Source organism: Ahaetulla prasina, chromosome 1 (assembly GCF_028640845.1).
Source record: "Ahaetulla prasina isolate Xishuangbanna chromosome 1, ASM2864084v1, whole genome shotgun sequence".
NCBI lineage: Eukaryota > Metazoa > Chordata > Lepidosauria > Squamata > Colubridae > Ahaetulla > Ahaetulla prasina.
The window spans coordinates 189254251-189280409 of record NC_080539.1 but is presented as its reverse complement, the minus strand read 5'-3'; the positions used below and the strand labels follow the sequence as shown (position 1 = coordinate 189280409).

The 26159-nt window shown below is 45.3% G+C and overlaps 1 protein-coding gene across 15 annotated transcripts in view; it reads left to right on the top strand.

Moving 5' to 3' along the window:
• The window catches only part of HDAC4 (histone deacetylase 4), a 612734-nt gene that overhangs the window by 337649 nt on the left and 248926 nt on the right, over positions 1–26159 (top strand). For 14 of the 15 annotated variants that reach the window (XR_009155364.1, XM_058185449.1, XM_058185442.1 and 11 more), the window contains 3 exons: positions 19672–19788; positions 19877–20075; positions 20798–21021. Coding sequence is in view for 14 of the 15 variants with exons in the window: in XM_058185449.1 (XP_058041432.1) it covers positions 19672–19788; positions 19877–20075; positions 20798–21021 (540 nt within the window). In the remaining variant the exon portion in view is untranslated. The remainder of the gene's footprint in view (positions 1–19671; positions 19789–19876; positions 20076–20797; positions 21022–26159) is intronic. The other variant, XM_058185422.1, reaches the window with a different exon arrangement.

The window sequence follows — 26159 nt, the reverse complement described above, 5'->3', positions numbered from 1 at the left end:
CCACAGGATTGGAAAAGGTCAATTTACATTCCAATTCCAAAGAAAGGCAATGCCAAAGAATATTCAAACTATTGCACCATTGCACTCATTTCACATGCTAGTAATGCTTAAAATTCTACAATCTAGGCTCTAGCAGTATGTGGATCGAAAACTACCAGAAGTACAGGCAGGATTTTGAATAGGCAGAGGAACTAGATATCATATTGCCAACATACACTGGATCATGGAAAAAGCTAGGGAGTTCCAGAAAAACATCTACTTCTGCTTCATTAACTATGCTAAAGCCTTTGATTGTGTGGATCCCAACAAATTGTGGCAAGTTCTTAAAGAGATGGGAGTACCAGACCATCATTTGCAAATAGATGGGGAAGAAATGGAGGTAGTGACAGATTTTATTTTCCTGGGCTCCAAGTTCACTGCAAATGGGGACTGCAGCCAAGGAATTAAAAGAGGCTTGCTCCTGGGGAGGAAAGCTATGGCAAATCTAGACAGCACCCTGCTACCAAAAGTGCGTATAGTCAAGGCTATGGTTTTCCCAGTTGCAATGTATGGCTGTGAAAGTTGGACCATAAGAAAGGCTGAGCGCCAAAGAATTGAGGCCTTTGAACTATAATGGTGGAGAAGAGTCCTGCAAGTCCCTTGGACTGCAAGGTGAACAAATAAGTCAGTCCTAGAGGAGATCAACCCTGACTGCTAGAAGGCCAGATCCTGAAGATGAAACTCAGTTATTTTGGCCACCTAATGAGAAGGAAGGATTCACTGGAGAAGAGCCTAATGCTGGGAAAGATTGAGGGCAAAAGAAGAAGGGGACAACAGAGAATGAAGTGGTTGGATGGAATCACTGAAGCAGTAGTGGACTCCATTACTGTAGAGGACAGGAAGGCCTGGAGGAATGTTATCTATGAGGTTGTGATGCAGCAACGTTTTAAATAGCAAACAAGATGACGAATGGGAGTGGACATCCGATGCTGTCTTCTGGTGGTCTCTGTTTCAAGTAGTTTAATAAAAATGCAGTTAAAACGTGTATGTATGTATGTATATATGTATCGGTGATATTCAAAAATTTTTACTACTGGTTCTGTGGGCATGGCTTGTTTGGTGGGCATGGCTTGGTAGTCATGTGACTGGGTGGGCACTACTTGGTCATGTGACTGGGTGGGCGTGGCTGGTGGCCATGTGACTGGGTGGGCACTGCTTGGTCATGTGACTGGGTGGGCGTGGCTGGTGGCCATGTGACTGGGTGGGCATAGCTAGGTGGTGATGTGACTTGGTGGGCATGGCTAGGTGGTCATGATCCTAGTTCCCCCTATGAGGATTCCTGCATCTGGACCTTTTGCAATCCCCCAAAGGGTCAAAGGAAACCAGATTCCATACAGTTCTGAACCCTTAAGGCAAACCAAAAATACAAGTGGTCCTTGCTGAATGGCCCGTTGCTTAGCAAATATTCAAATTTACAACTGACCTCCTCAGAGCTACTTGACCTGTTTTTTGAGTTTTGACAGCCATGCACACACACACACACACACACACACACACACACACATTTATGACCAGTCACAACATCCCATACACTCATGTGACTGTGGTTTTCTACGTTTTTGCCAGTTTCCAACAATTCCTTCTGGTTTCCGTTTAAAAATGCCAATTGGGGAAAATAGACTTGTTTAATAACCACAGTGTTCGCTTAATGACCACAAGGTTCACTTAACAACCATAGTGCTTGCCTAACTCAGAGGTCTGTAACCTTAAACACTCAGAGACATTATTCTATTTTCTTTTAAACAGGTATCTCTCTCTGTCTCTTTCCCCCCTTTCTCCCTCTCTCTCTGTCATCTCCTCTCTTTTTCTCTCATTTCTCTCATCTTTTTCTCTTTCTTTCTCCCTATCTCTCTCTTATCTCTTTCTTTCTCACTCTCTCTGATTCTCAACTCTCCCTCTCTCTCTCTTTCTGTCTCTCATCTCCTCTCACTCCTCTTTTCTTCGTTTGTGTCTTGTCTCTCTCTTCCCCCACGTCTGTGTCTCTTGTCTCTCTCTCTCCCATTTTCCCTCTCTCTTATCTTTCTCTCCCCCTCTTGTCTCTCGTTCCCTTCCCCTCTGTGTCTGTCTCTTTTCCCTTCCCCTCTCTTCTCTCTTTCCCTCCCTCCCCCCTCTCTCTGTCTCTTGTCTCTCTCTTTCCCTCCCCACTCTCTCTGTGTTTCTCTTGTCTCTCTCACTCTCTTTCTCTCCCTCCCTCCCTCTCTGTCTGTCTCTCCCTTCCCCCCTCTGTCTCTGTGTCTCTTGTCTCTCTCTCTCTTTCCATCCCTCACCCTCTCTCTTCGTGCCCGGGGGAGGGGAGAAGAATCTCTGAACTTGTGCTGGGTAGTGGGAATCTGATGTCCGGAGGCCGATGAGCCAGGTATTGAAGACCAGATGAGGGCAATCCTGCAGTCTCCCCAAAAATAACAGATGTCTTGTCACTTGTGAGCGATTCCGGTGAGGAGGAAGAGAAGTACAGTAGGAGGAGGCTTGGTGGGTGTCATAGGGATGGCGAGCACTTTGCGGCTCCTAAGGGGGGTTGAGCTTCCCCGCTCACAACATCTTCACCTGAGGGCATCGCTTGGCAGCCGCTTCTTACATCAGGAGGTCCATGCTCTTTTCTCTGCTACTCGGCCTTTTTGATGTGTCGAGGCAGGAGACAATGGTTTCTTTCACTGCCTGCGAGCTGCAGGTGGTGAGCAGCAGAACGAATAAGCCAACAATCTGCCAGTTGCCTCTAATCTGCAATTTACTCATGAACACATTTACTCATGGGGTTCACGAGTAAACACAGATTAGAGGCAGCCGACAGATCACTGGTTTACTCACTCTGTGTCGTGTCCCACTCCTCCGCTGACGGCCGGGTCAGGGAAATTCGAATCAGGCTTGCCTCTGCAGCTCTGCCCAAAGTCCTAGCAAAGTCCTCAGAGCAGGCAGGAGACCAGAAAGTGACTTCAGCAAGATAAGTTCGACTTTGCCTGACTCAGAGACTGCCAGAAAGCAGATCCTTTATATAGGCCATGGGGTGTGGCTCCATGACTCAGCACTCATTAAGGCCTGCCCCTCCCTTCCTTCTGTTGCCTCCGCCTATCCAGTCTTCTGATGCGAGGGTCACTCCAATCAGCAGCTGTTGGAAATAAACTTTCCTCAGGCTCACATGCTGTGGAGGAGGGGGAGGGGTCTAGCTGCTCCGTTTGCCTGAGCATGGAGCCAGGGCTGGGGCCAGGGGGGTGCTCCCTCCTCTTCAGCTTGTCTGGGCATGGAGCCAGGACTGGGGCCGGGAGGCATACATTCCTCCGTGTTCAGGAGCAGATAAGAAGGCCCTGGCTGCTGTGAGAGCGGGCAAGACACAACACTATCCCTCACCGCAGGGCCCTTCCCCCGGGGCTGACGATCGGGATGCGGTCAGGCTGGGTTCTGCTCGTGGAAGGCCCGCACCAGGTCCAGGGCGTGGATGTCGGAAGCGTTGACCCAGGTGAACTCGGTCCCGTACCCTTGCCATGCAACCAGGTATTGGAAGCGCCCCTTCAGCCAGCAGGAGTCGCGTATGCTGTGCACCTCGTACTCCTCCACCCCGTCCTCGTCGACAGCGCCGGGTGGCGCCGGACGCCGGAGGGGAGACGGCGGGGCCTCAGGGACCAGCAAGGACCGGTGGAAGACGGGATAGATCCGCATGGAACGCGGCAGGGTCAGCCGGTAGGCCACCGGATTGATGACCGCCTCGACGGGGAACGGACCGATGAACCGGTGGTCCAGTTTCTTCGCCGGCCGGTCGGACGGGAGATGCTTTGTGGAGAGCCACACGCAGTCTCCAAACACCAGCGGGAGTGTTGCCCGTCGGGAACGATCAGCAACCCGCTTGTAGTCCTCCTTCGCCCGATTCAGCTGCCGACGCACCATCTGCTGGACCGTGTGCAACTCGGAGAGAAAGGACTGTGTCTCGGGAACCGGGGAGTCCGGGGGCGCCAGAGGGAAGAGCCGCGGATGGTACCCCAAGTTGGCCAGGAACGGGGTGGTCTGGGTGGAGGTGTGTTGGGAGTTGTTGAATGCGAACTCCGCCAGGGACAGGTAATCGGCCCAGTTGTCCTGCTGTTGGTTCACGAAGCACCGGAGGTACTGCTCCAGGACGCCGATGACCTTCTCCGTCCCGCCGTCGGTCTCCGGATGGTGCGCCGACGACAGGCACACCTGCACCTCCAATGCGGCCATCAGGCTCTTCCAAAAGCGAGCCGTGAACTGCACCCCACGGTCCGACACCACCCTGTCCGGCAGACCGTGGAGGCGGAAGACGTGCTGCAAGAAGAGACGGGCCGTCTTGGTGGCGGTGGGCAGCCCGCGGCACGGGATGAAGTGTGCCATCTTGGTGAGCATGTCCACCACCACCAGCACCGTGGTGAACCCCGAGCATGGCGGCAGGTCCGTCAGGAAGTCCATGGAAATCGCCCCCCAGGGTCTGTCAGGAGTCGGCAAGGGCTGGAGGAGACCGGGAGGGGCCCCTGTGGCGGCCTTGGCTTACCAGCATGGCACGCAAGACGTCACATAGGCATGGACATCATGCCGCACCCGGGGCCACCAGAAGGTCCGCGTCACCAGGTTGAGAGTCTTGAAAAACCCGAAATGGCCCGCGGCAGGGTTGTCGTGGCACTGGGCCAGGACGAGGGACCGGAGCGGTCCCGTGGGCACATACAACCACCCCCGGAACTTGAATACGTCGTCTTCCAATGTCCACGGAGACGTGGGGCCTGCCTCTGCTTGCTGCTGCTGAGACCAGGCGTCTTGGCGCTGCGCCTCTCGCACCCGGGCCCGTAAGTCCACTGGTTCCCGGGCGGCGGCCAAGGCTTCCGCTGGCAGTACTGTCCGTGGAGGAAGAGGGTCTTGGGCACTCAGGTACTCCGGCTTACGGGACAGGGCGTCCGCCCTCCGGTTGTGGCCGCTGGGGATATAGGTGACGCGGAAGTTGAACCGGGCGAAGAACAGCGACCACCGGATCTGCCGCTGGTTCAACTTCCGAGTCGTGGTGAGATGTTCGAGGTTCCGATGGTCCGTTCGGACCTCCACCTGATGCCGGGCCCCCTCCAGGTGGTGCCGCCATGCCTCGAACGCGGCCTTGATAGCCAGCAACTCCTTTTCCCAGATGGTATAGTTGCGCTCAGAAGGGTTGAGCTTCCGCGAGTAGTACGCGCAGGGAAAAAGAGTGCCGCCATCCGCCGGGGCCTGTAGCAGCACCGCTCCGAGGGCGACGTTGGAGGCGTCCGTCTCCACCACGAAAGGCCGGTGCGGGTCGGGATGTCGCAGGATGGGCTCCATGCCGAAAGCCTTCTTGAGAGCCGTGAAGGCTTCCTCCTGCGGGGACCCCACGGGCAGGACCTTCTTCTGGAGGAGCTGGGTGGCGGGCCGTCAGCGTGGCGAAGCCCGGGATGAAGGTCCGATAGTAATTGGCGAAGCCCAGCAGCCGCTGGACATCCTTCACCCGACGCGGGGCTTCCCAGCTGCTCAGGGCCTCCACCTTGCGCGGGTCCATGGTGATCCCCTCGGGTGAGATGATGTGCCCGAGGAACTCGATGGACGACCGGAGGAAAAAGCACTTCTCCAGCTTGGCGTAGAGCTGGTGCTCCCGCAGGCGCTGCAGGACCAGGCGGAGGTGCTGGAGGTGACTTTTCCTGGACCGGGAGTAGACCAGGATGTCGCCAGGTAGATCACCACGAACCGATCCAACATGTCCCGGAACACATCGTTCATAAAATGTTGGAAGACGGCGGGGGCGTTGGTCAGCCCGAACGGCATGACCGTGTACTTGTAGTGTCCGTACCGGGTGCCGAATGCCGTCTTCCACTCGTCCCCTTCACGCATCCGCACCAGGTTGTAGGCCCCCCTGGAGGTCGAGCTTGGTAAAGATGGAGGCCTCCCGCAGCCGGTCCATCAGCTCCGGGATGAGCGGCAGGGGGTAGCGATTCTGCACCGTGATGGCGTTCAGCCGGCGGTAGTCGCAACACAGGCGCAAATCCCCCATCTTCTTTTTCACGAAGAGGACCGGGGCCGACAGAGGGGACTTGGAAGGCCAGATGAACCCTCGGGCCAGATTTTTGTCCAGAAAGTCCCTGAGGGCGGCCAACTCGGGCTCGGACATGGAATACAGGCGTCCCGTTGGCAGCGGGGTGCCGGGTTGCAGGTCCACGGGGCAGTCGTAGGGCCGGTGTGGGGGCAAGCGGTCCGCCTCCTTTTCGCTGAAGACGTCAGCGAAGTCCTGCAGCTCAGGGGGCACGGCGAAGGCCGGGGTGAAGATGTCCTGGCCGGCGCAGGTGTGGCGGATGTGGTCGACACACTGCAGGCTGGGAAACGAGATGGCGTTCCGCGACCAGGCCACCTGAGGGTCGTGAGTCCGCAGCCAGGCCAGTCCGAGGATCACTGGAAAGTGGAGGTCCGCCGTCACGTAGAAGTGAATCGCCTCCTCGTGGTCCCCGATGGCAAGGCGCAAGGGCTGTGTGGCGAAGTTAATGGGTCCGGCCACCAGCTCCCTCCCATCGATGATCTCGACGCTCATCGGAGGGTCTACCGGAACCAAGGGGACACCAAAATGGTCCACGAAGGCCCGGTCCATAAAGTTCATGGTGGCCCCCGAATCCACCAGCGCGTGCGCCGGGATCCCTTCCGGCCGGTCACCCACCCACACCCGGGTGTCCAAAATCAGGTGCCGAGGGGGCCCGGGGTCCACGTCGGCCATGTCTGGCGGGGGCTTGGTCCGTGCCCGGCCTAGGGTTTCCCCTGGGCCGGGCCTGCCCCGTTTCCCAACTGGCCAGGCCGGGATTCGGGGATGGGCGTACGTGCTCCGCCGCGCTTCCTGGGGCATGCAGCGCCGAAATGGCCGGGCTCCCCACAGTACAAGCACAGCCCCCCTTGGCGCCTCTGGCTCCGCTCCTGGGCCATCAGGCGAGGCCTGGCCGCTCCTAACTCCATGGGCTCCTCGGCGGCGGCCACGAAGCACGGGGCGGCCCGGGACGGGGTCGGAACGGGTCGAGGGAGGGCAACGATCTTTGACGGTTGCTGGAGGCGACAGGACGGGCGTTGCTGGAGATGGGTGTCGAGGCGCAGGCAGAGGGGCACCAGGTCAACAAGGGTCCGCGGCGCCTCCACTCGAGCCAGCTCGTCCTGGAGCTCTTCCGAAAGGCCCCTCTTGAACGCGTCCGCTAGTGCCGTGTCGTTCCAGTCCGAATCATGGCACAGCAACCGGAATTCCGCGATGTACTCCCGGAGGGGGCGGGGCCCTTCTTGGATCTCTCCTAGGCGCCAGGCAGCCGTTTGGGCCCGCACGGGGTCTTCATACATCAGGCGCAGTTGCCCCCAGAACCCCTGGTAGTCCACCAGCAAGGGGCTGTCCCTGAGCACCAAAGGTGTGGCCCACTGCGCAGCCTGGCCAGACAACAGGTTCATCACAAAGGCCACCCTGGCCCGGTCATCTGGAAAGTCCCCCGGCCGCATTGCCATGTAGGTCTGGCACTGGGCCATGAAGGCCGGGAACATCTCCATCCGTCCTGAGAACTTCTCCGGCACCGGTACCGGGCTGTGGCGCTGAGGAGGAGGAGATTGGACTGCTGGGGCATTCCCAGCAGCCAGTTGAGCAGTCAGCTGGGCGACTTGCTGTTGCAGTTGCTGGTTATCTGCTTGTAGCTGCTGCACAATCAGCGCCAGCTGTTGCTGATCCATCTTGTAGATGTGTGAGGAGTCAGGCAAGATGTCGTGTCCCACTCCTCCGCTGACGGCCGGGTCAGGGAAATCCGAATCAGGCTTGCCTCTGCAGCTCTGCCCAAAGTCCTAGCAAAGTCCTCAGAGCAGGCAGGAGACCAGAAAGTGACTTCAGCAAGATAAGTTCGACTTTGCCTGACTCAGAGACTGCCAGAAAGCAGATCCTTTATATAGGCCATGGGTGTGGCTCCATGACTCAGCACTCATTAAGGCCTGCCCCTCCCTTCCTTCTGTTGCCTCCGCCTATCCAGTCTTCTGATGCGAGGGTCACTCCAATCAGCAGCTGTTGGAAATAAACTTTCCTCAGGCTCACATGCTGTGGAGGAGGGGGAGGGGTCTAGCTGCTCCGTTTGCCTGGGCATGGAGCCAGGGCTGGGGCTGGGGGGTGCTCCCTCCTCTGCAGCCTGCTTGGGCATGGAGCCAGGGCTGGGACCAGGAGGTGCCCCCTCCTCTTCAGCTTGTCTGGGCATGGAGCCAGGACTGGGGCCGGGAGGCATACATTCCTCCGTGTTCGGGAGCAGATAAGAAGGCCCCGGCTGCTGTGAGAGCGGGCAAGACACAACACTCTGCTGGTCTCGGAGTGAAAGAAACGCCTCCTCCTGCCTCCATGCATCAAGGAGGCCAAGCAGCAGTGAGAAGAGCATGGACCTCCTGACTCAGGAAGCGGCTGCCAGCGATGTCCTCAGGTGAAGATGTTGTAAGCGGAGAGGCTCAACCCCGCTTAAGAGTCTCAGATTACTCATGAGCACCATTGGCCTTTCCTGGCCAATGGTGCTTACAAGTAAACTGCAGCTAGGACCTGCAGGCCAGCTTGGGAACCACAGGGGAAGAACTCCGGTGCCACGATTTCCCGTGTGCTGTCCTCGCAGGCCAGGCCGGCTTGGGGAAACACACAGGAAGAGCTCCAGTGCTGCGATCTCCCATGTGCTTCCCTCACAGGCCAGGCCGGCTGGGAGAAACACATGGGAAGGGCTCCAGTGCCGCGATCTCCCATGTGCTTTCCTTGCAGGCCAGGCTGGCTTGGGGAAACACATGGGAAGGGCTCCAGTGCCGCGATCTCCCATGTGCTTTCCTTGCAGGCCAGGCTGGCTTGGGGAAACACATGGGAAGGGCTTCCAGTCTTCTCCTCTCCCTCTCTGCGTTCATCGGTCCACCCGCTGCTGGTATCACCCCTCTGCCAGCTCTCCCACCCACCCACCAGCCTGTGCCCTTTGGCCTTACCTTTGCCAGCAGCAATGAGCAGAAGTACGTGGCTAGATTCTGCAAGTAGTGGATGGGCGGGGTGGGCAGGCAGGTGGGGCGAGCATCGAGAAGTTGGGTGAGATGAGCGAACGGGGACTGGGTGACCAGTTCGGAGGCATGGCCAGCCAGAGGTTGCTAATGATTCGGCAAACCATGCCAAATTTCCGCTAATGGTTCGGCTGAACTGGTACAAATCGGCTGAATACCACCTCTGGTATGTGTGTGTGTGTGTGTGTGTGTGTATGTGTATACACACACACACATACATAAATACATACAACAGGAACAAAAAGTGCCTCACAAGAGCAGCTAGAGGTAAATCCTAGAGAGGCAGGAAATGCATCACAAAACAATGGAGATGAATGCTAGAGAAGAATAAAGCTGCATACAAGGTAGACATAACACGTGTAACATCTTCCCCTTTTCATATTAACAACATTGTAAAAGTTCAGATGACAACCAGTACCAACACTTTCTACATATTAAGTCTATTGGGTGGTTGCGAACATCGGCCACTACGGGTGATGACTGGCCCTCTTGTGAAGACTGGCTGTCTTTCCACTAAGAGCTTCTCCGCTCTTATTGAGGCCACTGGGGTCTTCTCGCTACTTACTGGGGTGTCCAGCATTTGACTACTGTTGGGTATACTGGCTCGCTCAGAACTGTCATTAACATTGGTCTGAGGCATTATCACTGTGCATTCCTTATTGTCAGTGGGTAAGTGTGGTGTGGTATTACCAGATGCATCTGGCCTGTCCACTGGATATGGAAAATCTGGCTGCTCAGCCACACGATTACGAACGATAAAGAGTTCCCTCAATGTCCACTAAATAGGTGCATGGTGTCACCTGTTGTAAACAGCTACCCATTTTCCAGTGGCCTGTTCAATTCCCAGGCAGCGGTCTCATACAAATTCATACCCCAATCTTCAATTCTGGCAAATCTGGCTGATTTGTCATATCTTGCCTTGACCACTTGTCTCTTCAGCCATAACTTTTCTGGGACCCCTTGTATCACAGAGGGCTCAAGCAGCTTATTTGCCACTGGTAAATAAGTCTTTAGTCTCCTTGACATCAGTCTCTGTGCTGGACTACAGTCCATGCCTTCGGTTGGGGTATTTCTCCAATGTAGAATGGCTTTCCATGGGTCTTTACCTTCACTGTGAGCTTTCCTGCATAGATTCTTAGCAATTTTCAAGCTGATTCAGCTTTGCCATTAGCTTGTGGATGACATGGTGAAGAAGTTACATGCTCAAACTCCCGCTCAGTGGCAAATTTCCTAAATTGTAGGCTTGTAAACTGAAGACAATTATCTGGGATTACTTTATCTGGGTGGCCAGGATGTGCAAACTGAGCCTTGCATCTCTTTTTTTAATTATTTTATTTATAAACTTTTCTTAAAATTACATAAAAGCTTAATATCTACATGAACAGTGTGTTGACTTTTAAGAAATACATGAACAGTGTGTTGACCTTTTAAGAAATACTACTAATAATGACAGTAAAAATCATAACTGTAATTGTAGTCGCATATTGATAGTAATATTTATTTCTCCAAACTAATAAATTTTCATTGTTTATTAATCATTCTCTTAATCTTTTAGTTTCTAACTTTTGCTTATATTATCTAGACATTGATAAAACATATAAGTTCATCTTTCAACTTCTAATCTTTACACCTACATAATAATTATATAATATTATATAAGAATATACATAGTAACATTTCCCCCATTTCTGGTTTCTACTTCTATACTAATTCTTAATAAAATAACTCCTGTATTAGGAAGTATTCTGTATCTATCCCTCATCACTGCACTGTTTTCGTATTTCAGCTTTTATTGATATTTTGGTCATGCTCCTCCCTTGGAATTTTATATCTTCTTACATTGTTCATTTTTTATCTAAGTATTTCATCTATCTCTACAGCTTCTTCACACTGTTGAGCCTTCAATCCGCCCTTCAATGGTTATTTCCTCACTTCAGGAATGTCTTTCTGTGTATCCTCTTCAATATTTTGATCTTTTAAGTGTAATTTGCCTTTTCTATTTCATAAGCTTTTACTATCTCTTCCTTTTTATCTTTTTGTATCATTTGTCGTTTTTCTTCCCCTGTCCTTTCCTCTGTTCTTTCCTATTTTCTCTATTTCCTGGATTTCTTGTTCATTATTCAGTGTCATTTTCTCATAGTTTTCTGGTTTCACAAATATATCATATATCAATTCCTTTATCTCCCTGTGGTTCCTTGTCATCGCTTCCTGCATACCTTAGAGCATCAGTAATATTTATTTTAGTAATACACTTATTTTTTCCTGTTGTAATATTTTGCCTTATTTTAATGAATTAAAAAATTATTCAGTAATCTATCAAAATCCCAATGTCCCAATTATCTATCACACCAAAAAAGCCTATATTAGAGCAGTTCACAAAGTCACTCCGTTAAATAGTCCATTAGCAACCTCCACTTAGTTTCAAAACAAATCCACACTGTTTCATACTCTCACACTGTCCAGCATATTTGTAATCCTCAAAGATTCTAAAAGTTGAATGTTTTCACAGTCTGTCTCCAAATACAAAGTATAATCAATTTGCAGGTGTTGTTTTGTGTATTTCAGTTTATCTATCCAGTCAAAACAACTTTCACTACTTCTTTCACTTTTTTCAGCTCTAGTGTCTTCCCCGACCAGTAGGTGTTGCTCTTACTCTTTTTCTCTGCTTTTGCTGTGAGTAAAATTTTTAAATATTTTTTTTATTAAAAAGTTTTACAAAAGATTTTCTCTCCCCCATATCCACTTCCTCCCCTTCCCTTCCCCTCCCCCTCCCCCCCAAGACTTTCCAGAACAGAATACAGGGTATAAGATTAACAATCGTAAATTAAAATACAACATGAGTCACAATCCATAGTCATTCCTTTCTCTAAAACCTTAACTCCCCTTCCAGAAACAAGAAAGGACATTCTTCTTCCAGTCCATTATATATCAATCATTCCAGTCCTAAAGTCTTCAGCACCTTCCAGTTAAATTGGTATTTCCAGTTCTTCAATAAAGTACATAGTTTTTAATATCCAATCTTCATCGATCAACGCCTAAACAACATTCCTTCTTCCAATATTCATCAGGAATTCTTCTATAATATCTTTCTTCCTTAAACAGTCTCTCAAAAATAGTTCATATTTCCAACTTAAATTCTTAATTTTTCCAATCTCCAAAAATAAACGACATTCTATCTTCTCATATCTTTAGTACCACTTACATACATCAAATAACATTGCTAATATTAATATTAAACCTCCACAATATGTCAATTGTACTAATTAAAATCTTCAATTTAGCTTACATATATCAGATAACAGTATTAAAATTACACCTATTTATATCCAAAATATATCAATTATAACAATTAAATTCTGTTTAACTAAATAACAACATTACATCCATAAACAATCTCTCAAATATAATATTTAATCCAAATTCATAAATTTTACTGTCTATCCTCCTCAAATAATACCCCTAACATTACACTTTTACATCCAAAATAAATCATTTATAAGGATTAACCATATTCAAATTTATTAGAATTAAACATTCTCCCTCCCCTTATCTTCTATCTTGCACTTTTTCCACCATCTGCTCACCAATCAGCTTAACATCCAACAATAAAGGATTTCCAATCTTTAATTCATTGGTATAGAAATCTCTAGCTTTAACAACTGTGTTAAGAAAATACTTTCTTCCTTTATAATTCACTGTTAGGCCAGCTGGAACCTCCCATCTAAAATATATCTGATGTTTCTTAAGCTCATCCACTAAAAAAGCAAATTCTTTTCTTTTTCTTAACATTTTAGGAGGAATTTCCTTCATCATTATTATATCTTGTCCTAATATTTGAAATTTATTTTTATAAAATGCTTGTAAAATTCCATACCTAATCTTCTTGGTTGTAAAATAAATAACCACATCTCTCGGCAAATACTTCTGCCTTGTCAACCAAGAATTAACATGATAGATTTTTTCAATATTAACTTCAAAATCTTCTGGTTCCACTCCCTCTATCTGAGCAAAAGCCTGAGTAAAAATCTCTTTTAAATTTTCCTGCCTACATTCTCTTAATCCCCTCACTTTTATAGCGTATTCCATTAATCTATATTGTAATATAACCCTTTCTTCATCTACCCTGTCCATCTTAACCTGGATATCATCTATTTTATTTTCTAAATTCAAATTAATTGGATTCTTTTGAACTTCGTCTATTTTCATTTGCAAATCTAAGTTAATTTGGTTAAGTTCTTCCAGTCTTTTCTCCATCTGAATACTAGATACCAATAATGGTGTAATTGAATATCTTTTTCATAGCCCCCTCTGCTCTTCCACCACATCTTTAGGATCCAATATTTCTTTCTCCATTTCATTAAATTCTTGATCTATTTCTAAAAGATGAGCCTTCAAAAGTTCCTGTAAAAAATTTCTTAAACCTTCCTTGATATCTTCTTTTAATTTCCGTACCTGAGCTGAATAAATTTCCAAAATTTTAGTAGTAGTTAATGCTGTTTGCTTAAAAGCCATTTTTAAACTATGTCATCAACCAAAAAGAGAGAAAAAAAGAAGCTTCAATAAACTTTTCTTCTTAAACACTGTAATAAAAAGAAAAAGGTAAAAAAAAAATCATAAACAATTCTTATTCATTCCATTTAAAAAATATCTTATTATATTCTTCTTATAGGTTCCACACCAGCAGATGTAATAAACATTTCCTTAACTTTCACTTCAAATACACAAAGTGCCATTTGCTTTCAATATACAAAACACCATTTCCTTTCTTCATCTCCAATCTTGACTACAAATATTTCCTCTGATAGGGAGTTAAAATCTTCTTACAAACAAATGCCAATGCTCCTGTTTCTGCTCTGTCTGCGTTAGCATTCCATCATAAATCTTTTTCAGTCGCGGAGATGGGCGTGGCATTTTGTTCCGCCATTAGGCTGAAGCATTCCGGATTCTGGAGCTTTTCTCGAGCTATAGAAGGAGCGTTCCCATCAAGCCTCCAGAAATTTTCCTGGGGCTTTCCTGGGGGCTCTACTTCATCCCAAATGCTCACCTCTCCCTCTTTGCCCGAGGGAGAGATTTTTAAGTCGCCAGACAGCTGATTAACGCTATCTGAGTGGCTCTACAGAATCACAGAGCTAGCAGTCTAAAAGAGACCGCTATCAATGAAGCGGAGCCACTGGAAGTCCCTTAAATAATTTTTTTAAGTCTTTCAAATCAAGGTGACAACAAAAGTATAATCCAATATTTTAAAACAATTTAAATTATTGAAAACTAGCCAATTCAGGCTATTCTTTATCTTTAAGGTTACTTCTTTTTACTATGTCTTTTCTTTCTTTTGCGGATCTGACAATAGCTCCAGGTCTTGGTCATTGCTATTCTTTGGGGTGCAGGGAAGCACCCTACCACCACCTCAGTTGAGTCCCACTTTCTATAGGGGACATTTTGGGGGAAATTCCACAGCAAAAATTAGAAGATTCGTACCCAGATCAATCACACTGTTACAGGATCTTTTCTTCCCTCTCTTCCGCTTCAGCTGTCACAGCTTCACTACAGCCATAATGGCCGTCCTCTCTTCTACTGGTTAAAGGGGCTTTCTTTGGGTCAAACAAGGAGACTGCACTCTCCTTGTGACCACCAAAGCATCCCCTCTCTCCTCACCACCCCTACAGGGTGACTTTGGCCCCCTAGAGCAGTGATGGTGAATCTTTTACTCATTGAGTGCCAAACAGGTATGCACTTTGCTTATACACGGCTCCACCATCTGCTGCGCGGGCAACTGCACCATCTGCACATGCATGGAGCTTTCGCACGGCTCCCCCATGTGCTTTGCGTACAATTGCACCATCTGCACATGTGCACGCTGTGCACAGATACTCACTCACACATATGCAAACACACACGCATGCATAGGAGAGCTCCAAAGACCAGCTGGGTCTCCGGAATTGCGCACATGCACACTGGTGCCCCAAACACCAACTGGGGCGCATGTGCATGCGCAGCTGCAGGTGAGTTGGGTGACAGCTTGAGGGCTCTGAAAGATGGCTCTGAGTGCCACCTTGGGCACCGTGCCATAGATTTGCCATTATGGCTCTAGAGCAGTGTTGGCGAACCTTTGGTGTTCTCGCGTGCCAGCCTGCATGCCAGAAGTGGCACGCGAAACCGTCCCACAATGAATGCACAGCCTTGCCAGCTCCTCTTCGTGTTCCTGTGCTCAAATGTGCGCCAGTCAGCTGGCCGTCACGAATGCGGTGCCAGCGACCCCGTAAGAGCGGTGGTTCATTGTGCATGTGCGAGACGTCAACCGGAAGTTGTCCCAGCTTCCCGGTGGCCATAATAATTCCTCATTATTGGATAGGAAATTGAGCCTCGGATCAAGTAGGAGAGTTGCCACTCTCCATGATCTGGAAGGCATCCTCTTTTCTTTGTCACTCCTACGAGATGAGTTTAGTCCCCCAACAAGGAGAGTTCAGTCTGGTTACGCAGACCGCTCCCCATGACTGTCCCACAGCAACGCCAAACCGGAAGTCCCAGATATAATTTTCTTGTTGAAGTTATGGCAACATGATCTGGTAGGGGATCGTTATCCCCCCTGTCATGGTTAGCTCATGCCCTGATATCCCTGAGATTCTCTTCCTTTCTGTACTCTTTATGTGATAAGATTTAGTTAAAGGAAAGTTAAAATACAAAACTCCAAAATATTTTAAAAAAACAAAGAAAAAACAACAAACAAGACTTTAAAAAGAAAAAGTATCTTAAATGGATTAACATTGTTGGTTTTCCACCAATGTCAATAAACAGACACATTGACATCGACAGCCTACCGATTGCTGAGAACAAAGAACAAAATGAACAAACAGGCACCCTACTATGCAGCAACAAAATTATTACCCATAATTTACAAGAAATCAGACCATGTCTTAGAAACAATAGCCACTTATCTACCCAGAAAGTTTTCTACAATTATATTAAAACACCAGATTGAACTTCAAAAAGACGTATGAAATCATCTCTGTTATTTCTAGGTTCATGTTTCTTCTCGGCCGTTTTACTGTTGGAAAGTCACATTCCTCTTGACTTTGATTTTCCACAGTCTGTGTTGTTTCTGGGTACATATTGTTTTCAAACATCTGCTGCTTTGAAAACAGATTTCTTTTGTGAGTTTAAAATATTTAGAGTTATTTCTTCAGAATGTTTTCCATGGACTTTATGAGTTCATCAGACCTTTGAGAAATAAATTTGACTAGAGATCGCCTGTTGTTAAGCAGTCTCTTCCCATCCCCACCCCCAGTGTCACCCACCTTTTCTTTATAATCCAATATTTTGTACTCAGTGAAGCAGATAAGCAGAGCAGAGGGGATAAAAAAACCCAACACAATTATTTCTGATTGTTTTGATCCAAGCTAATAAAATACAGATTCCCTACAGTAACTATTCAGTAAAATATAGTCCAAATATAAATATTTTCACCATCCAGAAAAGTGTTTAGTTTCTCTACGGAAATACGGAAATTGGTAAGAGCAACCAAATAAATCAAAGATAAAGCAGAAGGATAAAGTCCAGGAGTGGGTTGAAATAAATCAACAAGCCAATTAACATTTAAAGATAAAAAACAAAAGTTCAAAAAGTGAAGTTAAAAGTCCCAGGCTTGATTAAGAAATGCTCTGCCCATAGGAAGAGATGTAAAAGTCCCTTGACTTTCTAGCTACTCCCACAAGGAGTAGTAATTTTCAAGATTCCCCCTCCAAGGTGGATCCACAGCCATCCAAAAGTCATCTTGGGTCATTCCTAAGTGCCCCCATTCAAATCCAGGGGACATGGCTGCCAAAGAGCCAGCTCTGGAACAAAGATAGCAGATCATGGATAAGAGAAAGAAAAAAATCTCACCCTACAGCATCCATCTTGGAGAAGAGTCCAGAAGCTGGGAACAGTATAATCGTATTGGACCTGATGAAGTGGGCAGGGTCCTCAATTCTGTCAGTACAATTACCTGCCAATTAGATCCCTGCCTTTCCTGGCTGGTGAAAGCCTGGTGAAAGATGGTGATTGCCAAGTAGGTTCAGTCAGTGACATATTCTTAATTTGGTCTAGGTTACTTGAGGAATCATCTAACCCTAATGGCTTGCCCACCTGCTGTGGCAGAAGGGGCATGCTGCAGATCCCGTCAGCCAAGAAATTCTGGTTGGTGGGAGGCAGAAGACTCTTTTCTGTCATGGCTCCTACCCTCTGGAAGACTGTGTCACCTAAGATGCGATCTGGACCCACCCTTTTGGCCTTCTGAAAGGGCTTGAAAATCTGGCTCTGCCAATTGCCTGCAGCTCTAATTGAGGCAGGTCATATTGAAGGTTGTTAATGGACTGAGATAAGACTCTATCTCATGTGCATCTTGCTTCCTTCCTTGCCATCTTTGTTAATTGTATGTCAATTTAATGTTAATATTTATTTGGTTAATATTTTAACACTTGTTGCTTTTACTTGGTTGTAAGCCACCTAGAGTCACCTCATGACAAGATGGGTGGTATTTAAATGGGTGGAGGAGTATCTAGATTCATTTCCATTTGACTTTTAAATCTGGTTATCAGGTAGAGAGTGTTTGTGCCCGTTGGTGATGAGTTATGCTAAGAGGGTGTTCCTTGCATATCTGCTAGGCTTCTTAGCAACTTTTAGTACATCAGCTAAATAATCTGAATAAGTGTGTATGTGGGGGGCGGGGTTTCATAAGAGCCTGAAAGCCTGAGAAAATATTTCTGTTACATTTAAAAAATAATAATGGATGTACCAACTAAACTTTCCTGGAGTCAGAATTGTATAAATAAAATATGTCATTCTAAATTTTCTCTTTCCCATAGTGTCTTGTCTCATTTAAATAGTAGCATTTAAAGAAGAGTATCTGAGAAATATTTTCATATACATACTGTACAGATTTAAACTTGGAGATAGTTTAAAGCCTTATACCAATTCCTTGAATTGTGTTCCTTTGTATCATTTAATTGGCAACTATCTCCAGTAGTACAGTAACACCACATATAATTCTTTGTAAAATCCTGATATGAAACTTTCCAAGCTATGAAATAATTTCTCCAATTCTGCTGTTATATTCTGCCTACTACTTATCTTCTGGTTTCTGACTGAGATCCTGGGATTGAATCAATAAACAGCATTCATCTGCAGTCTAAACAGTGTGGCTATTAATAGTGAACACTTCTTTTCAAATCTCTCGATGAACAATTTGATTCTGAAGATTTTTTCTTCAACAATATTATGCTCCCTCCACTTCACTGTATCTCAAGGGCTTATTGTGTGTTGGGGATCAGCTGTTGTACTAAGACCACACAGGTATCATATTTGAAGGGAAAAAGTGTTTCAGAACATGTGCCTGTGTAAAGCACCTATTGATAACTCTTTGAAGCAACTGTGGCTTTTCCCAGGACCAAGTGGCTGTTCTCTTCAACTGCAGCTCAGTCCTGGGAAAAAGCATATTTGGGTTCAGGTGCTATGTTTTCTCCAAAGCAGTGACGCCCAACCTTTTGGGGACCAGGGTCCAGTTCCACGGAGAGGTTTTTCTGCAGACCAGAGGGAACATGGTTTTGCATACTGCCAGCATCCCCCGGATGGTGCTTCACTTGTTTGCATGGACCGGTTGCTAGTGTGCTGTGGACCGATGCCAATCGACGGACTGGGAGTTAGGGACCCCTGCTCCAAAGGATCATTTCCTCTTTAGATTTGATTTTCTACATAGTCTCTCTTAGTTTTTGGGAGAAAGATGGTATACAATATAGTCATGTTCAATTGAACTTAATGGATTTTTGTATGCTGATTTCTCCAGTAGAAGAAAAATGTTCACATCTTTTTCAAATGGTGGAATTAAATTATAATGCTGCAGTCAGTTTGATAACCAGGAATTCCATTTGCTGTTTCCATTGTTCATTTCCTTTAACTTACTTTATACATTGATAATAATTGATAGAATAAGGCTTACATTTTCAATATCCTTCTTTCATTGAGTCTTATCCTTCTGTAAAAGTGGGAGGTTTCTGTTATTCCCCCATTGGTTTAACATTCCAGCTAGATAGAGTAATAAATTTAATCCTATAATAAAATCAATATCTGTGCTCTTAAAATAATAGCAGAGCAGCCTGGTATGCTCTTCATTTTTAGTAAAATCTCCTACTTGAGATAATTTTGTTGTCACTAAGACCTTTTGTAATAGTTTAGGGGTGTCAAACTCACAGCATCATAGCGGCGTCACATGACGTATTAGGACTATTTTCCCCTTCGCTAAACCAGGCGTGGACATGGCCAGCGCATGACGCATCCGGCCTATGGGCCAGGAATTTGACACTTCTGTAGTAGTGGGGAAAAATGTTCCATTCACATTTTCCTGTTGTTACTTACAATTTATATTGAGCAGAGTTAACGTATGTTTCAGTACTTGATGAATACAACAAACTCTTGGCTCTGATTAATACTGTATACTGTATTAATTGATATCGTTGATAGAGCTCCTCTAAATTCTTTTGACTCTCCTCTCCCAAAGAATATACCTTAAGCTTCTCCAAATAATGATTACACATGAGGTATTTGTTTTTTATATAATGGTATTATTCTGAGGCAGGATTTTTGGCTCTCTTTCAGACCACCTTGGCTCATAGACTGGTTAATCATGAAGGTTCAGTAACACAGCTTCCATTGTACACTTCTCCCTCATTGCCTAATATAACCTTAGGACTACCTGCAGCAGCCCCATGTACTGTAAGTGAAAGTATAATTTAAATGGAGTCATTACCTTAACTTCATTCATAGATCACTTTTGAAATTCAGTAATGGTATATGCTTGCAGGGTGGATCAGGACAGCAAGATTCTGAAAGACTTACTATTCCATCATTACAACAACGAATCTCCATATTTCCTGGCACCCATATCACTCCTTATTTGAACAGCACGGCAGTGGATAGAGAAGGGGGATCAACACATAGCCCTCTTCTTCAACACATGGTTTTACTGGAACAGTCAACTGCACAAAATCCATTGGTCTCAGGTAAAGGTGCTTCTTCCAACAACTAGTTGACTTGATACTAAGTAAGAAACAGCATTGGTGGCTTTGTTAGAGCTTGGCATTGTCTGAGGTTCCTGCATACTTGTACTATAGTGCTATAAGGATGGCTATTTTTTCCAGTTTCTAATTACTCCATTCCTCGAATCATTTTTTGAAATGATTTACATATTTAAAATTTTGAGTTTTCTACTAGGAATTCAGTAACTATTCTTGGTGGCAATGAGGAATAAATTTGCTGAGTCAAGTTACTTAAAAATTATTATTTTAATAATGTTTATGATCAAATTAGTAACTTCCAATAGGTTTTTCTTTATTTTATATAGGGTAGGTCACAAATTGGAATATAGACAATGGTGAAATCCGGCCGGATCTATCCGGCTCGCGCAAACCAACGCCAGTGGTGGGAGGCTCCGCCCACTCACCAGAATGTCATTATGTCCCTTTTTTGTCCCTATGCACATGCGCATCATTTCTTGTTTTTTATTGTAATAATTATATTTATATTTGCATGTTTATTTTATAAGTTTTAACTTACATTAGCTACTTGGAGTCTGGAACTGCTTGGGATATAAATGTTAGCAAGTAAGTAAAAAAAATCATGTTGCTATAATGGAAATAATTATTTACAAGATTCTCCTTCCTTTTCTGTTCTTTTTTCTTCTCCACTGGTTTTCTGCATATTACCTTCTAATACCTTCTTTCAGGACTAGGGGCACTCCCTCTCCATGCACAATCTCTTGTGGGTGCTGATAGACTGTCTCCCTCAATACACAAACTGCGGCAGCACCGTCCTCTGGGGCGCACCCAGTCTGCTCCCCTTCCCCAGAATGCACAGGCCCTCCAGCAATTGGTGATCCAACAACAACATCAGCAGTTCTTGGAAAAACACAAACAACAATTTCAACAACAGCAGTTGCATATTAACAAGGTACATATGTCAGCTCCTGGTTCTTGTTGATTCAGTTTTAATCCACTGGTTTTGGAAGTGTCTTTAATATGCTCAGCAATGTATTCATTCATTAGAATGTTCATAGGAGGGCCTTGGAAAGTGGTGTATAACAGTGGTCCTCGACCTTGGTGGACCGGCATATGGGGAGAAGGGATGATTCCATGGGCATACAACTCCATTTGCACAAGCGGCACTTCCACAACTTTTGCCTGCCACTTCCACAACTTGGTTCCCAATGTGCCATGACCCAGTAGTGTGCCACAGCCCAGGAGGTTGGGAACTCCTGGTGCATAGGAAATATATTCCAAATACAACCATGTAAACTTGAGTAGGTAAAAATCAGGATTCCTCTGAAAAATGGCTCTCTGAGGAGTTATGTTTACTTAATTATTTATCGGAAGTTTTGTTAGTATTGAATAGATTGGATGGACACCTGAAAATGTTGACTTCTCTTTTAAAAATTAAATGCTTGCAGATTTCTGAAAATACAGGTACTCCTCGAGTTGAGTTTATAGAAAAATGCTACAATCAAATTTAGGCTTAAAAGTGCTGCTGAATCAATGTGTCGTGAATATTATTAACTCTCTTATTAAATCAATGATCACAATTCAAGTTATGCAGTTTTGCCTTAAAATTTTAGCTGCTGGCGTAGATACTTCTTCCAGTAAAAAAAGAGACAATTGAAGAAGGCACTTTTTATTTATACAACAGAGTGAAAACTATTACACAAGTCACTTACATCATTTTTGTAGTTCTGAAAATACATCATTGTTATGCATGTATTAGATTTGGACTTCATTCAACTTAGCAAACTAGTTTTAGGTCTGCTTTTCCATGAAGATTTTACTTACTGTTCTCCAAACATATTTTCTGGATTTAAAATTAGAGTTACCAAATGCTTCAAATGCTTAGCTTTCAGGACAGGACTGCATGTGCTTTGAAAGTAAAAATGTATTGCAGTTCATTTGTGCTGTTTTAATTTTAAATATATTTCTTCATCATTTATTTATTTATTTATTTATTAAATTTTTATACTGCCCTTCTCCCGAAGGACTCATTAAATGCAGGATCCCCCTACTTCTTTTAGTACATTTTTATAAATAATTTAGAACAAGAAATTGCTACTACAGAAATACACCAATGATTATACAATATAAAAGTCTAAATATTTTATAGTGATTAAAATAAAATAAACATAAAGGAATATATATATATATATATATATATATATATATATATATATATATATATATATATATATATATATATATATTCCTTTTATTCGGTTATTCGGGTTTTATATATATATTCCTTTATATATATGTAGGTCTTTGGTTATTCGGGTTTTCTCCCGCGTAAAATTGGAAGTGTCTTGGCGGCGTTTGACAAGTCTCATTCGTCATCTTCAGGCTTCAACCGTGCTTCTGGGAGCAATGTGTGATTGCAGCTGTTTCTTCCTTTTTAACTGCTAGTGGGGGTTTGAACTGATTGGGTGGGAGCTTGGCTGTGATCTGATTCGATGGGGGGGGTTTTGTGCTCTGATTGGCTGGAGGGGTGTCCTGTTTGGGTGGGGGCTTGGTTGTGCTCAGATTAATCTGAGTTGCAGGGGGATTTGAGCTGGTGAGTTGCATTGCTGTTGTTTGGCTTCGTGTTTGTGGTCGTGCTACATCTTCATAGTGGGTGTCTGTCTGCTGTATGTATGGATTGGAGGGGTTTGAAATGGCTAATGTTGCAGCTGCGGTCTGGCTTCTGGTCCTTGGTCGTGCTTCCTGATCAGTGTGGGTTTGGGTCTGCTTTCTGGGTGGATGTGTGGTAGTGACATCCTGTGTGGACCTCGTGAGTGTGGGTCTGGTGTCATTCCTCGTGTTAAGGACTCGTTTGTCAATAAGGGCGGGTTTCCAAATGGCTGGTAGGCGGGAGGTATCATCTTGTTTGTTCATGCTGTCTGGGCATTTTTCTATCTCGATGGCTTCTCTGATTATTCTGTTGTTAAAGTGTTCAGTTCATGTATTTGTTAAAAAGGGAAAGGTTCCCCTCACACATATGTGCGCCCCTTTCTAGACCGGGATGCCTTGTGCACAGTCACTCACGCCCTCGTGACGTCTCGTCTGGATTACTGCAATGCTCTCTACATGGGGCTCCCCTTGAGGGGCATCCGGAGGCTTCAGTTAGTCCAGAATGCGGCTGCGCGGGTGATAGAGGAGCCCTCGTGGCTCAGCGTGACACCTATCCTGCGCAGACTGCACTGGCTACCTGTGGCCTTCCGGGTGCGCTTCAAGGTTTTGGTGAACGTCTTCAAAGCGCTCCATGGCATAGGGCCGGGCTATTTACGGGACCGCCTACTGCTACCGAATACCTCTCACCGACCCGTGCGCTCTCACAGAGAGGGACTCCTCAGGGTGCCGTCGGCGTGACAGTGTCGTCTGGCGACGCCCAGGGGAAGGGCCTTCTCTGTGGGGGCTCCCGCCCTCTGGAACGAACTCCCCCCAGGACTCCGTCAACTTCCGGACCTCCGAACCTTTCGTCGCGAGCTTAAAACTCATTTATTCATCTGCGCTGGACTGGGTTAGTTTTTTAAATTTATGGTTTTTAATGGGTTTTTTATTATTTATTCTAAATTTTTAATCTCGGCCAATTGAATAAGTTTTTTAATTGTATTTTAATTGTATTTATATTGTAATATTATTGTGTATTTTTATCTGGCTGTGAACCGCCCTGAGTCCTTCGGGAGAAGGGCGGTATAGAAATTTAAATAATAAATAAATAAATAAATAAATGTGCTAGTCGTTCTCAACTCTAGGGGGTGGTGCTCATCTCTGTTTCAAAGCCGAAGAGCCAGCGCTATCCTGAGATGTCTCTGTGGTCATGTGGCTGGAATTACTAAACGCCAAAGGTGTACAGAACGCTGTTACCTTCCCATCAAAGGTGGTCCCTATTTTTCTACTTGCATTTTTATGTGTTTTCGAACTGCTAGTTGGCGGAAGCTGGGACTAGGGATTCGAACCGCTGAACTGCTGACCTTTTGATCATCTTAACCACTTAACTTTCCTTCTTTTCTCTTTTCTTCTATCACCTTTCTTCTTTTGTCTCGTAGAATGTTCTGTTAAATAACATTAATAGTCCAAATCCAAATTAATCCACTAGATTCCTCCAATCTTTCAGATCCATAATCCAATTTTAATAATAGTTATTTGCAAGTTAGTTCCTTTTAAAAATCTTCAAAAGGGAAAAAAAGCTTATTAAGTATTCTCAAAATATCCAAGTCATTTTCAAACATAAGGTCAAGGTCAGGCCGCTTCCAGATGTTGTTACTTCTCTTCTGTGTATTAGACTTTGTGTGTATGGAGTTCACTTTCACTGAGTATACTGCGGCTATAGTGCTGTAGTACTTCTCTTCTTCCAGTAGATAGCTTTCTTGTTCTCAAATCCAAAATTAAACAATCTGTCAAAAACAACTGATTATCTGATAAATCCAGGGGGTTTAGTAATACAAATAAACAAGACAGTTTCTCCCGAAAATCACCTTTCAAATTGTTTAAACTTTTTTCAGGATTTCTGTTTTTTAAAGCTTCCCTTGAGCTTCTTTTGCCTCTTGATTTTCAGGTTTTTTTCCTCCGTGTATTTAATCACCACTTTCTTAGGCTTAGAAATTCTCTTAAAATTCTTGTATTTAAATCATGTCTTTAGAGTAAACGTTGGTAATTATCTCGCCCAGTTTCAATGCTCTCTCCATGATCCACTACAGCACAAACCTTACAGTCCCTGTTGTCCCAGCTTTGTGACTACCAAAAATGGCCCTTGTCTCTGCTGCCATTCGGAAGACCTAACGAGGAAATTGCGAATTCCTCATGGTCAGCAAAGCGTCTCTCCTTCCTTCACCACCTTTACAAGGCGGCTATGACCCCATAGGGTCTCCTGACAGTGGTTACCAGCTGGATTTTGCAAGGCTCAGTGGGTTCTGCTATTTTCCAGCCGTTCCAACCACGACATCAATAGAAGTCTTCTTATCAGTTACAATGTTAACTTGCCAATTTACAATGTTTCACTGTTGATAATAATACCATTCAATAAGTAATCTTGCAATTTTATCAAATAATGTTTGGTGACCCAAACATCTCGGAGCCTGGGAGTAGCTTAGGTTCATATGATCATATGATCTGTATATATATGTGTGCTTCTGTGGTTCTATAGCTTCTGTGATTTTGATTCTGTACACCTGGATTCTGAGTTCTGGTTCTGGCTTCTGTATGGTATTCTATATAAAGAAGTTTCTTATATAAATGAATCCTGCTGAATTGTTTACCTGTGTGCTGGTTGGATTGCTGCAAACTCTAAAAGCCCAGAGCACACCAGACACAGTAAGACTGAACTATAATTAAGCTGAAGGACTGCCTGTGTTAAAAAAGTAAAAAGAACAAGGCAGAGAAGGCTTAACATAACATAACATAATAACAGAGTTGGAAGGGACCTTGGAGGCCTTCTTGTCCAACCCCCTGCCCAGGCAAGAAACCCTACACCATTTCAGACAAATGGCTATCCAACATTTTCTTAAAAATTTCCAGTGTTGCAGCATTAACAGTTTTTGCAGGCAAGTCGTTCCACTTATTAATTGTTCTGTCAGGAAATGTCTCCTTAGTTCTAAGTTGCTTCTTTCCTTGATCAATTTCCACCCATTGCTTCTTGTTCTACCCTCAGGTGCTTTGGAAAACAGCCCAACTCCCTCTTCTTTGTGGCAACCCCTGAGATATTGGCACACTGCTATCATGTCTCCCCTAGTCCTTCTTTTCATTAAACTAGACATACCCAGTTCCTGCAACCATTCTTCATATGTTTTAGTCTCCAATCCCTTAATCATCTTTGTTGCTCTTCTCTGCACTCTTTCTAGAGTCTCAATATCTTTTTTGCATCGTGGCAACCAAAACTGAATGCAGTATTCCAAGTGTGGCCTTACTAAGGCATTATAGAGTGGTATTAACACTTCACGTGATCTTGATTCTATCCCTCTGTTTATGCAGCCCAGAACTGTGTTGGCTTTTTTGGCAGCTGCTGCACACTGCTGGCTCATATCTAAATGGTTGTCCACTAGGACTCCAAGATCCCTCTCACAGTTACTACTA